Genomic DNA, 14,339 nt, shown 5'->3' on the forward strand with positions numbered 1-14,339 from the left:
ATGGAATAATTTGATCATATGAGCGTGTTTAATACTTGAAATAATCAAACTTTTTATTCAAGAAGCCTCCCCAAGCTCCTTTTGTATTGCATTTCTACTTTCTTCTTTTTTATTGATTTTGTTTTAAAAGGGTAAGGCACCCACGCATGTTAACAATACCTAATTTTTTTTAGGGGTTTGCATTTGTCATTTAACATGACATAACAAACTTTCCTACACACACAACATTTTGTGGGGTCCACACTTTTTGAAGAAAAAAAGAAAAAAGAAAATTACAGTACGCAAAACGAATCTCTATAACATTACACAATCACTTTTCCTACAACATAACTCTTATAAAACTTTTTTTTAATAACCAAAATGACATGAACATTCTTAAAGAGCTAGTTTCATGAGTCAAAAGCAAATTCCCCATCATTCAACTTGAGTTCATGCAATTTGAAGGTAATAATTTTTGTTTTTTTAAGCTAGGGATTTGATTTCATAAATTATTTAAAGTAATTTAAATTGACTTTACTATTATTATTTTTTAATTGAATGTAATTATTTCAATAATGAAATGAAATAGCACTTGACTAACCTAACAATATCCACGGGCTAGATAAGAAGTTAAAAGAAAAGATAGAAAGCCCAATTCACTTGGATTTGACAATGTGGAATTTCTTGTTCAATCTAATCTCGCTTCAGTTAAAAAATTCAAATCTCCACACACACACACACAATTCTACCTTACTTATTGTATATTTAAAATAACTTTAAGTACAAGTAAATATTTTGTGTATTACACCAAGGGTTCGTTTTTTTCTGCCCGTCAATATAGATAAGTTATTTACATTGTGCTCAAAATGACTTTGTTTTGGACAAAAATCATGATATTTTTATAATTATAATTTTTTTCAAGGTTATAATAGTCTTTCTCATTATAAATTTTTAATCTTTTAACCTAAAATGACGTTATTTTGGGAATGAATATAGATAACTTATCTACATTCATTATAAAAACATTAAAGCCTTACACCAATGTTTTATAATTTAAGTAAAACATAAAAGAAAAAAAATTCAAATTCTAGATATGTATAATGAATTTAAATAAATTTTGAAAATTATATATTAAAACATATTTAAAATCATAAAAAATATACATAGTTAATTAAAAAATTAAGGGTTAAATGTTTATCATTTTAAATGGCACAATTTTATGTTATTTTTAATGAAACTACGTCGTTTAGGTATATTCTTGGTTTTTTTTATATTTTTTTATAAAATTAAGAAAAAAAAAGTGGAGGAGAAAAAATGTAAAAACACACCCAAATGACGTAGTTTTATTAAAATTGACTCAAAATTATGTCATTTAAAATAACAAACACTTTTTTCAATAAATTTAAATTTATTAAAATATTAATTAATAAAACTCAGTGCTTCCAAAACCTATGAATACAAATCTAAAAACATAGAGACCCTGAAGCTACCCCAAAACCTAGTAACCCCACCTTCTTCCTATACTTGTATTTTTCCCGTTCAATATCTCAGAAGATTTATGGACCTTTTAACAACATACATATCGACAAGAGTAGATCCCCTCATATTTAGAAAAAGGTTTGTTTTTTTAAAGTTATTTTAGATATCTTTATCTACTATTCATCGAAACGACGTTGTTTTGGACGGAAATCATGATATTTTTGTAATTTTAAGAGTAAATACTATTTTTGGTCCTCAGCAAATTTCACGATGCCCGCTTTAGTCCCTAATAAATAAAAAGACTCATCATAATCCCTAAGAAATTCAAAATGGACCCATTTAGTTAAAATCGTGGTCCCTCACAAATTCAAAAAAGACTCATATTAGTCCCTCAAAAGGACTAAAATGAATCCATTTTGAATTTCTTAAGGACCACGATGGGCCTTTTTATTTGGTAGGGACTAAAGCGGGTATCGTGAAATTTGCTAAGGACCAAAAATGGTATTTACTATAATTTTAATTTATTTCAGGATTATAATAGTCTTTATCATTCTAATTTTTTAATTTTTCAACCCAAAATGACATCGTTTCGATGAACATTAGATGAAGTTATCTAAAGTAACATTAGATACTTTTTTTCCTTAAAAAAATATGACATTATAAGAAATAATAACTATACAAAGATAGATTAAAGTTGATAAAATAAGAGAGAGAGAAAAAAAAAATTAAAATGGATAGTTATAAAATCATAACTATTGATTTACTTTTGTATGATTATAATTTGGGAAATACATCCATCATGTTGTAGGAACCAAATATTCCATCATGTGAAGAAAAAGACAACCAATTTATTGAATAAAGTGTCCTATTACTTTTTTTAATATTATATATACTTTGTCTTTTTCTTAAAATGATAACACAATTGATTCTTACAACATGAGGAATATAATTTCCTTATAATTTTTACACATGATCATCATATCATGTTTTTTTTTTTTAATATGAGAAAATTTATTTCCCAATACAACATAGACCGGTCATGTAATTAAAGCCAGGGGAGGAGGGGGACAATCTAATTAAATCAAAGAATTAATATCCAATCAATGATGGCTATTGAACCATAGGTAATAAATCAGGATTGAGTAGCTTACCAAAAATAAAATCAGGATTGAGTAAGGGAAAAAAATACAATATAGTTCAATTCAGTAATTAATGTTGATTAAAAAAACCAATCTCGATTTTAAATTATGAATTAATGTCTTAATAACAATGATTATTACTATCATGTCTCCATTAACAAGATTAGGATCATCCATAAATAAATCGAGGGAGACTAAAACATGACAAAAGTTGAGAAACGAATATTATTAATTTATCTATGAAGATATCATTCCGCATGACTGATATTAAATAAGATATAAGAATAAGCGGATACACTCTCGTTCTTCCCTCCACGAGCGCTAGGTTTCTTCTCTCTCGTACCATATACCTTGGTAGCCCATTGGAGTCCAATAAAAGTTTTACTATCGGCTAGGTGTGAGTTGGGTCTTAAATTATTGGATTAAAACTTTAGGATAGAATAAAATTATGGGTTTAATATTTATTTTTTACATATACATAAAAGTGTATGGGATATATGTGGCACACAATGCGAATAAAAGACAAAAAGAAAAAATAGGGACTTCAAATACTTTTATGTATGTGTAGAAGATAAATTCATTTATCTTCTATAACATCAGAAATAATAAACCTTAGAATTATAGTACATTTCCTTATTTATTATTATTTTTTAAATTATTTGAAATTTAATTGTTTAAATTAGATTTTTTAAGCGTTTAAATTAGTTTTTTATTTTTATTTTTTGCTTGACAAATAATTTTAATTTTTAATTATGTAATAAATTGATTATAAATTATAAATTATTATTTGTTTAAATATAAATTCCAAAAAGAACTAAATATTAAAAATGAAAAAGAACCATAAAAAATATTAAAGTATATTAAATTATTGGGGACAAAAGAAATTCTTAAAATATTTACCTACACGAAAAAAACTAATATTATCAGCTTTTAAATGTAATAAAAAATAAATTTGAGGTTATGATTCATATCAATATTTTTAGCAGTTACTTAAATATTTGATTAGTAATTTTTTATATATATATTTCATATATCATCAAATTTGTGATGTCATCGGTAAGATTTGGAGTGAGTCGGGGCTTGTTGCTGAGATTAATTCAACTCTTCTGGTCTTGATCCCAAAAACAAATTCTCCTGAGTTTATCTCTCAGTTTCGACCGATCTCTTTATGCACTGTAGTTTACAAGATTTTGTCCAAGATCATTGTTGATAGGCTCAAACCAGCTATGGAGCTCATTATATCTCCTTCCAGGTGAGTTTTGTTCCGAATAGACAAATTCAGGATAATATTATTATTGTCCAGGAATTAATTCACTCTATGCATAAGATGAAAGGGAGAAAAACTTTTATGGCTATCAACATTGATTTGATCAAGGCTTATGATAGAGTTAGTTGGGATTTTTTGCATAGAACTTTAGAGGAAATTTCGCTTCCTGTGCATGTTGTCAACCTCATTATGAGCTGTGTTAAATCTTCCAAAATTAATGTTTTATGGAATGGTGGTAAAATTGAAGATTTCACTCCTTCTAGGGGTATTCGTCAAGGAGATCCCTTATCTCCATATCTTTATGTAATGGCCATGGAGAAGTTGACCCATATTATAAATACTGCTGTTAGTGGTGGTATCTGGAAACGTATGAGGGTTGGTAATGGTGGTCCTTAAATCTCACATCTAGCATTTGCAGATGATTTGATGATTTTCATGGAGGCTAAGGAGAAGCAGCTCGATGTCCTTTTAAAATGTCTGTCTTTATTTGAAGAAATTTCAGGTGAAAAATTGAGTGTTGAAAAAACTAGTGTTTTCTTTTCAAGAAATACGCCAGAGGATATGCGTCAAAGGATTTCTGAGAAAAGTGGCTTTAAATATGTGAAGAATGTGGGTAGATATCTGGGGTCTATGATGCAGCATGGTAGGGTCTCAAAAAATTCTTACTCAGGAATTGTTGACAAGATTATAGCGAAACTTAATGCGTGGAATCAACAAAGTTTGTCGCAAGCTGGTAGGATCACCTTGGTTCAATCTGTCATGTCTGATGTTCCTTACTTTCAGATGCAAAGTTGCAAGATTCCTTCTTCAATTTGTTTAGAGATTGAGAAAGTTCAAAGAGATTTCATCTGGGGTGATAGGGAGGATCATAGGAAGCATCATTTGATTAGCTGGAATACTATTACTCTTCCTAAAATGTATGGTGGTCTTGGATTTAAGAAGTTGGAGATTATGAATAATTCTTTTCTTGCCAAACTAGTTTGGAATTATGTGAATAAACCTAACCATCTTTGGTCTCAGGTTCTCCACGCTAAGTATGGTGCTTGTAAAAACCGTGGTGGCCCTTTTGTAGCACAGGGTGGTGATTCCAATCTTTGGCGGAATATTTGCCGAATTTGGTATATTATAGAGGATTGGCTTGTTTGGGAAGTTGGGGATGGTAAGAGTATTAGTTTCTGGTATGATAGATGGTTTCCTCAAGCTTCTAGTCTCCAGGAGTGTGCCACGAGGAGTATTTCCTCAAGGGAAGCAGACGTGAAGGTGGCGGGTATGGTTAAGCATAATGGTGAGTGGGATTTGGCATCTATGTCCGAGTTTCTTCCAGCTGAAATTGTCGACAGTTTCCGTAGTGTGCTTCCTCCTTCTGACGTTGATGGCCCGGACAAGAAAGTTTGGAACCTGCATGGCTCGAATTTCTTTTCAGTGAAGGCAGTTTATGATATGTTAACAAGCCATGATAGAAGTGAAGATGTTGATAATTCTAAGTGGTCTTTACTATAGAAGTGGAAGGGTCCTCAAAAGATTAAAATTCTTATGTGGAAAATTTTGCATGGAAGACTTCTTACAAAGTGCAGAATTGCAGCCTGGGGTAATGGTGATGATGTGTGCTCTGTGTGTAATGTGGAGAGGGAATCAGTCCTTCATGCTCTTAGGGACTGTCAAGAAGTGAAACCTTTGTGGTCTTATTTTGTGCCTAGCTCGTAGTATGATGAGTTCTTTTCTGGTAGTTTGGAGCAGTGGCTTTTATTGAACATTTCAAATCAGAATTATAGCAGATTTCGTGAGGATTGGATCACTTTATTTTTCATTTTGTGTTGAAAATTTGGACCTGGAGAAATGATGTTACTCATGGGGCCAATGTTCTTTCAATCAGTATGAAAGTTCTTCTGGTGCAGAATCTGTTTAAAGATGTTTTAGATTCATTCACTCACACGAAAAATAATCTTGCTGAGAGGAGCACTATGGTTATTAATATTGCTCGGCAATTCCCTATTTCAGATTTTATTAAGGTGAATACAGATGGTGCTGCGCGAGGGAATCCTGGTATTGCTGCTTGTGGGGGAGTTATTCATAATTCTCAAGGTCTTTGGTTGGGTGGCTTTGCTTTCAAATTGGGTACTTGTTCTTCTTTTAAGGCTGAGCTGTGGGGTGTTTTGTGGGGTTTAGAGATGGCGTGGAATGCTGGGTTCCGCAAAGTTGTGATTGAGAGTAATTCATCTAGTGTGGTCACTGTGCTCACCAGAAGTGGTGCAGCAGTCCGTGAAAATCAGTTGATTTCTCGTATACGGACTTGGTTGTATAGAAGCTGGTCTGTTTTTGTTCAGCACACTTTAAGGGAAGCAAATACTTGTGCAGATTGGTTAGCAAACTTTATTATTGATCATGGTAATCAGGATGACCGATTAGTGTGGGGGGAGCCTCCTCCTGGACTAATCCCGCTTCTTAATGCTGATATGGCGAGTGTGGGAAGACCTCGTGTCTTAGGTTGTAATTCGTAGTTTTTTCCGATTTTGTTTTTGTTGTTCTGGGGGCTTAGTCCTCTTTTTGCTTACCAAAAATAAAATAAAATTAATCTTCGTATATAAAAGCGTTCAATGTAATATACGAATAGGAAAATAAAATTTAACATAATTTTATAAAACTGATTCATATATAAAAAAATCCATAATATATATTAGTTAATAAATGAATTCTCAAGCTAAATTTTCATATGATTTTAAACCTTTTTTTTATATATTAATTTTTTATATATTTTCTCAAATTTTAATAATTCTTTTTTATTTAACCTCTATAAAAAAAATTAAACACAAAATTTTCATGTGATGAACTCATATGAGAAGATATATATATTATTTAAATAAATTACACACGAAGAAAAATAATATGATTATTTAAACAAGATATTAATTAAATTTTTTAAGAGATTAATTAAAAAATAAATAAATAATGAAGAATATATATAAATAGATGGAATCCAAATACTAAGGAAGGGTTTTGTTTGGGTATTGAGTTGTGGTTTTAGAGAAGAAGAAGAAGAAGAAGAATAAGGAGAAGAAGGAGAAGAAGAGGGTCAAAGATGGTGCTATCTGATGAAGAAATCGGAAGACTCTACAGAATAAGGAAAACGGTTATGCAGATGCTGAGGGACAGGTGTTACCTCGTAACTGACTTCGAGATCAACATGTCCAAACATGAGTTCAAATCCAAGTACGGTGAAAACATGAAGAGGGAAGACCTCGTTATCAACAAAACCAAGAAAGACAATTCCAGCGACCAGATCTACGTCTTCTACCCTGAGGAAGTTAAGGTTGGTGTCAAGACCATGAAGACTTACACCAACCGCATGAACTCCGAAAACGTTTTCAGGGCTATCCTCGTCCTTCAGTCCAATCTCACTCCCTTTGCCAAGACTTGTGTCAGTGAAATTTCTTCCAAATTTCACTTGGAAGTTTTTCAGGTCCTTCTTTTTTATTTACCATTTTATTTATATATTAAAAAAAAATATTAACTTAATTTATGTTTTGTGTGTATTTATTTGTTTGTTTATGGTTTTTAAGAATAAGGGTTCAATGTGTTGCAGGAGGCAGAACTTCTGGTCAACATAAAAGAACATGTTCTTGTACCGGAACATCAAATTCTGACTGAAGCAGAAAAGAAAACTTTGCTTGAGAGATATACCGTGAAAGAAACTCAGGTAAATATGTTAAATTTTGAAAATTTTATTGGTTTGAAGCTTGTGAGTTTGATGCTGCCCTAGATATTTAATAGTAATGTAGAAAGGGTATCTGGTGGTTAGATTTATATGCCTTGAGATTAAGAGATCATTCTGCTTTTTGGACTAGTATGTGCTGAAGAAGAGATTTATAGAGGATTAGTTTTACAATGGTGAGTTTTCATCTTTTCATGACTCGCATGACTATGTGAAGTGTGGTTCCATTTAGTAATGTACACATACTTCAGGTGGAGGCTTGGTATTTTCTTTTTTTCTTTTTTTGTTAGCGGAGGTCGAAGAGGGCGAGTTTCGGATTAGTGGTAAGGTTGCTTCTTTGTGATTAGAAGGTCATGGGTACTTGGCCTCCTTGTACTGTGGAATGAAGAGATTATTCTCTCTATTGTCCAAATTGTCCAAGTTGAAGGAATGTATCATGGCAATGATAGTAGCTGTTTTACTGAATTCTATATGTAGGAGCTTGCTTCAATGAAGTCCAATCTAGTTTCTGATCCTGATTTTGATTTGGTGTTAAATAAATATTTAGGAAAATTTAAATTAGCTCCGATTTTTTCATGCACTTGTGCTTTCAGCTTTTGAATTTATATAGAATGCCAAGTTCTTCTGGTGAAGATGTAACTGTTAAACTCATTTGTTCTTCATGTAATAGATGATTTGAGTGGAGGTCATTTTTTTGTGTACTGTTTCAAGGGTCTGGGTATTGGTTTTGTATGCATAATGTCTCATATTGCAGTTCTAGTATTCAACAAAAATTTCTGCAGATACTGACATGGTACTTTATCCCTTTTCTTTATGGGCTGCTTCTCAGCTACCTAGAATCCAGGTGACAGATCCTGTTTCAAGATATTATGGACTGAAGCGTGGACAAGTTGTCAAGATAATTCGGCCAAGTGAGACTGCAGGCAGATATGTTACATACCGATTTGTTGTATAAGAATTTCCATGAGTTTAATGGTTATACTTTTGTAATATGTTACCTACTGATATTTATAAGAAGCACGGACAAGGATATATACAGCCCTTCTTTTCTAATGGGTGAAATATTGGTTTACTACCCTTCAAATGTGTCATTGTTGAAACTTTGGAATCAAAATTATCTGATCATGTTATAATAGACATATGTTGTTGTGGTTGGTAATTTATCAGTTTATTATGTGGAACTTTGTCTTTGTACATTATTGACCAATTAAATTATTTTGGGAAGTTGGTAACTCAATAACTCTTATCTTTGTGGCGGTTCTGTTTTTCTTTTCTTCTTTTTTTTCTTTTTCTTCTTTGGTAATTAATAGTTGATGGCTTGTTCCTATTTCCTTATGAAGCACTCCTGTGAACTGAGATTGAATTCCTTCCTGAACTATCCTGAATGCATATATATAAATGGGGATTGGTTTCTTATGTTTGTAACATCCCCCGTTTGCTTGTGTTTTTTTTGTTTTTTTTTTGTCTTCAGTGTTGGCTTCAGTTTCACTGAACTCCTTAGTGCAGCAGCATCTTGAACTATCCCCTTTTAAACTTTGTCATGACTGCATGCATTTTTTGTATGTCCTGGATTTAGAGCAGGAGTGAAATAAAAAAGAAGCAGCTAATTTTGAAAGAAGTCTTTGGCCGTTTCAACTTTCAACAGTTTCATGGAACACGAAATCACCAATCCTACCTATCGAGAAGGGAATGATGATTCCTGAAACTTCGTTATTCCAATTTTTTTTTTTTTTTTTTCATTTACAAACAGTGATATACTCATTCTATGTACTCAGTAACAAACATACTATAACTAAAATACCAAAATCACAACTAAAGAAAGAAGAGGAGGAGATTGAAAACAATTGACCAATACGTTCACTCATTTAATTGATCAAACCAACTCGATAAAGCTAACAAAGCCTGGTCGCAGTACCCAATGCTGAATCTGGGACAAGAGAAGAGTTTGAACTTTCTTGAGCAAGTGAAAAAGACATGCAACTTATTTTGCTTTTGAATCATACATAAAACAAACAACATCAATATAAAATTTGAAATGATTTTGCATTATAACTAATTCGAATCTCATTTATTGTTGAATTAGTTCAATATTGTTCAACACTTAGCATTTGTTTGGGAGTGTGGTGGGCAGGGAAAAGAAGGGGATCCAAGGGGGAGGGAGGGGAAGGAAGGGAAGGGAAGGAAATTGAAGGTATTCCTTTTCCTTGTTTGGAAGTTAAAAAAGTGGTAAAGAAGAAAAATCGAGGGTTAATGATATATTTTTACAATTTTACCTTTTTTTAAAATTAATATAATTATTTTATTTTACAAATTAAATTAAATTTAAAATTTCTAACAAAATTATGTATGTACTTTTCACAACACCAAAAAAAATCATATTTTCGATGAAATTTCTACGTTGCAAACGAAGAAAATTTCATCACAAAATTATTTTTTTCGTCGGAATACTTTTCGTCGAAAAGTGACAGAATTTTTCAACTGATGAAAATTTCTACAAAAATAAATTTTCTATCGAAATTTAGTTTCCATCAAATGTTTTAAACGAAAAAAGAGTTCTGTCAAAAATTTTGACGGAACATTTTCCGTTCAAAATTTTAATGGTAATGTGTTCTGACGAAAATTTCGACAGAGATTGTTTTGTTAGAAATTTTGAGGGGAAATGTTTCATTTGAAACTTTCGACGAAATTTAGATTCTCTAAAGAATTTTGACTGAATATTTTTTCCGTCAAAATATTTTGTCAAAATATTTTTCGTTAAAAAATTTTACAGAAATATTTTCTGTCAAAATTTTTTGACATAAATGCGTTCCATTGAAAATTTTGATGGAAATGTGTTTTTATCCAAAAACTTGACAGAAATATTTTTCGTCGAAAATTTTCGATGGAAAAGTGTTTCGTTAAAAATTTCGACAGAATTTTTTTTTTTGCCAAAAAATTTAACGAAAATTATTTCGTCGAAAACTTTCAGCGAATTTAAATTTTGATAAGAATTTTGATGAAATTTTTTTTCGTCAACAATTTTCGATAGAAATGTGTTTCGTTGAAAATTTTGATGGAAATATTTTTCGTCAAAAATTTCGATGAATATGTTTTTGTGTGAAATATTTTGGCAAAATTTAGATTCCGTAAAGAATTTTGACAAAAAACATTTTCCGTCAAAATTTTTTACAGAAATATTTTTAGTCACAAATTTTGATGGAAATATTTTTCGTCAAAATTTTGATGGAAATAATTTCCGTAAAAAATTTTGACGTAATTGTTTTACGTCGAAACTCTTCGATGGAAATATGTTTCGTCAAAATTTTGGATGGAAATATTTTTGTTAAAAGTTTCGACGAAATTTAGATTCTATCAATAATTTTGATTGCAATTTTTTTTCGTACAAAATTTATGTTAGTGATTATGGCAAAATCTGGTTCCGTCTCTAATTTTGTCGTTAGTTTTGATGGAAATTTTTTGACGTATATGATTTTCATAAAAAATTTCATCACTATTTTTGACGAAATATTTTTCGTCCATAAATTTTGTCAGTATTTGAGACTTTTCTAATAATATCGCATTTAAAAATGATTCACAATTATGTATGTTTTAAGATTTTAATGCTAAGGGTAGATAAGTAATTTTTAATATTTTTTTTCTTTTAAACCCTCCAAATTGGAGAAACTTTAATTTTAAGAAGAAGGAGGATTTAGTAAAAATCCCCAAATTCTTCCCCTCCTTTTTTTAAACTCACAAACAAATGAAGGGCTTACTAAAACTCTCCCTTTTCCCTTTCCTTCCCCTCCTAAAATCAACTCTCAAACGCAGCCTTAAACTACAACATTCTCTTTGAACGAGCTAGACTTTAGAATATCAGAAATTCTTAACAATTTTATTTATGCTTTTATTTGGAAGTATGGTCAAGTACATAACATAGGAGCTATGCATTTGGAACACATTATTTGCCACTCTTTCAGAATCCCTTGCTTACACTTAAGAGAAAGACATTAAGTTAATAAGGAGATGAATCTGATAAGAACATCTACAGCGTTTTGGGCTGCTAAAGAGGCAAACACAGCTGCTTCATTGGACATTGCAGAACCCCCACCAGCTAAATCAGACAGTGCTCTAATGGCAATGAATGGTGTTTTCTGTTGGAGACAGACTAAAGCAACAGCAGCACTTTCCATGTCAATCGAAGTGGCATCAAATTTGGAGTATAAAAATTCTCTATAAGCTTTGTTGTCAACAAACACATTGGCACTAACCCCTCTCTTTACTCTCACCACAATAGGCCTCCTTGGCAAGCAGGTTGTGTTGACACAACCACCCAATTTAACATTCTGTAGGGAATACACAAAACAATGTTAATTATGTGTTTTTATTATTATTTTCCTTCAAAATAAATCAATGATTGTGAGATGGTGAAGTGGGGTTGAAATGAAACTACCTTAAGCTTTCTTGCTATTTTAAAGTAAGCCTTGTTAACTGGAACCCAGAAAGCATGCTGCCTAACTTCAGGAGTTCCATTCACTGGGAAAGTTTCCTCTGCTTGATACCAAACGTTGTTAAGAACATTTGTCACTGAGTTGGAATGTTTTGTGTAGTTATTGTAATTGGAAATATTAAGATAACCAAATTTTCTGCCGAAATCTCCATCGGCTTCAAAAGCTAGTTCGTTTTTAGGACCATCTCCAAACCTCTGCTCAATCAAATCAGAAAAGTCAAATATCTACTTGTACTACGTTTGACTGGCTTACATTGCTTTCTATCTATCTTTGTTTAATCTTCTAATTACAAATTATTGGTGGCACTTTGACCATTGAATGCTGACTTCTAACATACACCTTGGACCAATTTGGTTTTATATTAAAATCATCAATGCTTTGTTTATGAGGGAGATAGTGATTCATGCTTGTTTAGAAAGAAATTCCAAGATCAGCTACTAAAATACTACACTGGTTTTGAAACCTATTCACATGTAGAGTAGTTTAGCAGTTTGAAGCCATTAAAAAATATATAAATTTCTTCTCTTCTATTTGAATTTTCTTTTGATTGTTTTAAAAATCTAAGAGCTGATGAATTCAGAAATTTTATCTCGTCTTACTTTATGTAATCACCAATCAAAATAAACTGATCTATCATTGTACCTGCCAATTCCAAAGTCCTGTGTGGGCCCAATACTGGGGAATAGTCACATCTCCAATCTGGAGTTTAGGATTTGCATTTCCTGCAACTCCACAATGAAGAACTCCTTCTATATTGAACAAAGTGAGCAACAATTGGGTGGAAAGACCTGCATTTAGCTACACAAAAATAAACCAAAAGACTGAAAAAAGAAAGAAAGAAATATAAGTTTAAGGAAAATGCAAAACAGAAACTCAGCTTACCATACTCAATCCGGTCATAACAACTATAACTTTCTTCCTTTCAATTTCACCAATGCGAAAATGTTTTCCTGCATTTTGAAGTTTTTCCAAATGCAAAGAATGAGAAGACCCTTTTATACACAACATATGACCCATCCAAGAATGATTAGACTTCGTTGCTATTGTTGTTAAAAAGCAGCCAACTTTGCAATAACCAGCTTTCATCAACAAAGCTAATGAACTAGCCTAGGAAAAATATGAGGTAGAGAAAGCATTTGGATGAATAAGAGAAGAAAAAATGTGTAACTTCATTTGGACATAAACTTTCAACCAGCCACCTTAGCTGCAGTAGCTGTAGCTTCCAAGATCTACAACTCAACTCCATTTATTTTTCCAACCTTCATGTTGAATCGACTACTGTGAAAGATTCCAAAGTTGGTTTATAGTCAAAGTGTTCATTTTCATGCAGAAACTAAAGCTATGGTGATTATGGGGAAGTTGCAGGTATTCTAGATTCAGACAAACCAATTTAACGGTTCAAGAATTAAAACAGTTCATTTTAGACCATGATTATCCACACACACAAAAACAACATAAGAGGAAGAAAGCATACATTTGCATAAAAGTATAATAAAAGAATTGAACAACACATGGTTCTGAAAGTTACCGGCAAAATCAAAGTAAGGAAACTTGTTATGAGCAACAAAGCTAGGTGATTGAAGAAGAGGATTCATCTCAAAGGCATTTGGCACCACTATACCAATATATGGCCCTTGGCTATTGATATTGCTGATTTCTCTCCAAGAAAGTTGAGAAACTGCACCATTGGCCCTTATGCTACTTCCCAATACCAACACAAGAAAACATAGTAACTCCATCCTCTTCTAATGCTTATTGTATCTTTCAAGTTCTCAAAAGATCTAAGGTCCCTTTTATCACAACCATATAACAAGAATGGAACATAAATGGTCAACTATGTGAAAGATTCGGATACCAAATCATTTTAGAAAGGAAAAAAAGAAGGGTTTTATAAAAGTTACATTCTAGAAAAAGTCATTGTGTTATGTCAAACAGATTCGTTTTACGTGCCGTAATTTTTTATTTTTTATTTTGTTTTTCAAAACATGCGAGCCCCACAAAATATTATGTCTGTAGGAAACTTTTTGTGGTCATGTTAAAAGATGAATGCAAACCAAAAAAAAAAAAAAAGAGAAACTAATGATGACTATACATGTGTCCCGAATAAGTGAAAACTTATTCATATGTGTTTTTATTTCTACCAAACAGTCAACATTCAAGAACCGGAAAAAGCCTACTAAAATTAGAATTTAATTAATCAAGAGATAAGACCGAAATGAGTGCACTGTAAGACCGGTTTCTTAGGAAATTTTTATATTTATTTGCCACTATAAATACAA

At 31.7% G+C, this 14,339-nt stretch overlaps 2 protein-coding genes across 2 annotated transcripts; one reads left to right on the top strand and one right to left on the bottom strand.

The window, feature by feature from the left end:
* Positions 1–6,870: 6,870 nt before the first annotated feature.
* On the top strand, positions 6,871–8,708 carry LOC133295755 (DNA-directed RNA polymerases II and IV subunit 5A-like). The gene is made up of 3 exons (XM_061494611.1): positions 6,871–7,321; positions 7,445–7,558; positions 8,403–8,708. Exons 1-3 carry the CDS (start codon positions 6,941–6,943, stop codon positions 8,526–8,528), a joined length of 621 nt encoding a protein of 206 aa, XP_061350595.1. The 5' UTR covers positions 6,871–6,940; the 3' UTR covers positions 8,529–8,708.
* A 2,767-nt stretch (positions 8,709–11,475) lies between these two features.
* Positions 11,476–13,806, bottom strand: LOC133295756 (bark storage protein A). The gene is made up of 5 exons (XM_061494612.1): positions 13,589–13,806; positions 12,943–13,010; positions 12,703–12,858; positions 12,003–12,254; positions 11,476–11,895 (listed from the first exon to the last, which is right to left on the bottom strand). The coding sequence occupies exons 1-5, from the start codon at positions 13,797–13,799 to the stop codon at positions 11,560–11,562; spliced, it is 1,023 nt and encodes a 340-aa protein (XP_061350596.1). The 5' UTR covers positions 13,800–13,806; the 3' UTR covers positions 11,476–11,559.
* Between the last annotated feature and the right edge of the window lie 533 nt (positions 13,807–14,339).

Source organism: Gastrolobium bilobum, unplaced genomic scaffold (genome assembly GCF_033153095.1).
Source record: "Gastrolobium bilobum isolate Gb01-03AN ecotype WA unplaced genomic scaffold, APGP_CSIRO_Gbil_v1 utg24947, whole genome shotgun sequence".
Taxonomy (NCBI): Eukaryota; Viridiplantae; Streptophyta; class Magnoliopsida; order Fabales; family Fabaceae; genus Gastrolobium; species Gastrolobium bilobum.

Excerpts from the sequence above, each read along its gene's own strand:
- LOC133295756 (XM_061494612.1), bottom strand. The coding sequence starts at position 13,799 with ATGGAGTTACTATGTTTTCTTGTGTTGGTATTGGGAAGTAGCATAAGG. Across the intron at positions 13,011-13,588 it reads TCCTTACTTTGATTTTGCCG|GAAAACATTTTCGCATTGGT; the intron begins GTAACTTTCAGA and ends TTCAAAATGCAG. Across the intron at positions 12,859-12,942 it reads TTATGACCGGATTGAGTATG|CTAAATGCAGGTCTTTCCAC; the intron begins GTAAGCTGAGTT and ends ATTTTTGTGTAG.
- LOC133295755 (XM_061494611.1), top strand. The coding sequence starts at position 6,941 with ATGGTGCTATCTGATGAAGAAATCGGAAGACTCTACAGAATAAGGAAA. Across the intron at positions 7,322-7,444 it reads TTCACTTGGAAGTTTTTCAG|GAGGCAGAACTTCTGGTCAA; the intron begins GTCCTTCTTTTT and ends AATGTGTTGCAG. Across the intron at positions 7,559-8,402 it reads ATACCGTGAAAGAAACTCAG|CTACCTAGAATCCAGGTGAC; the intron begins GTAAATATGTTA and ends GCTGCTTCTCAG.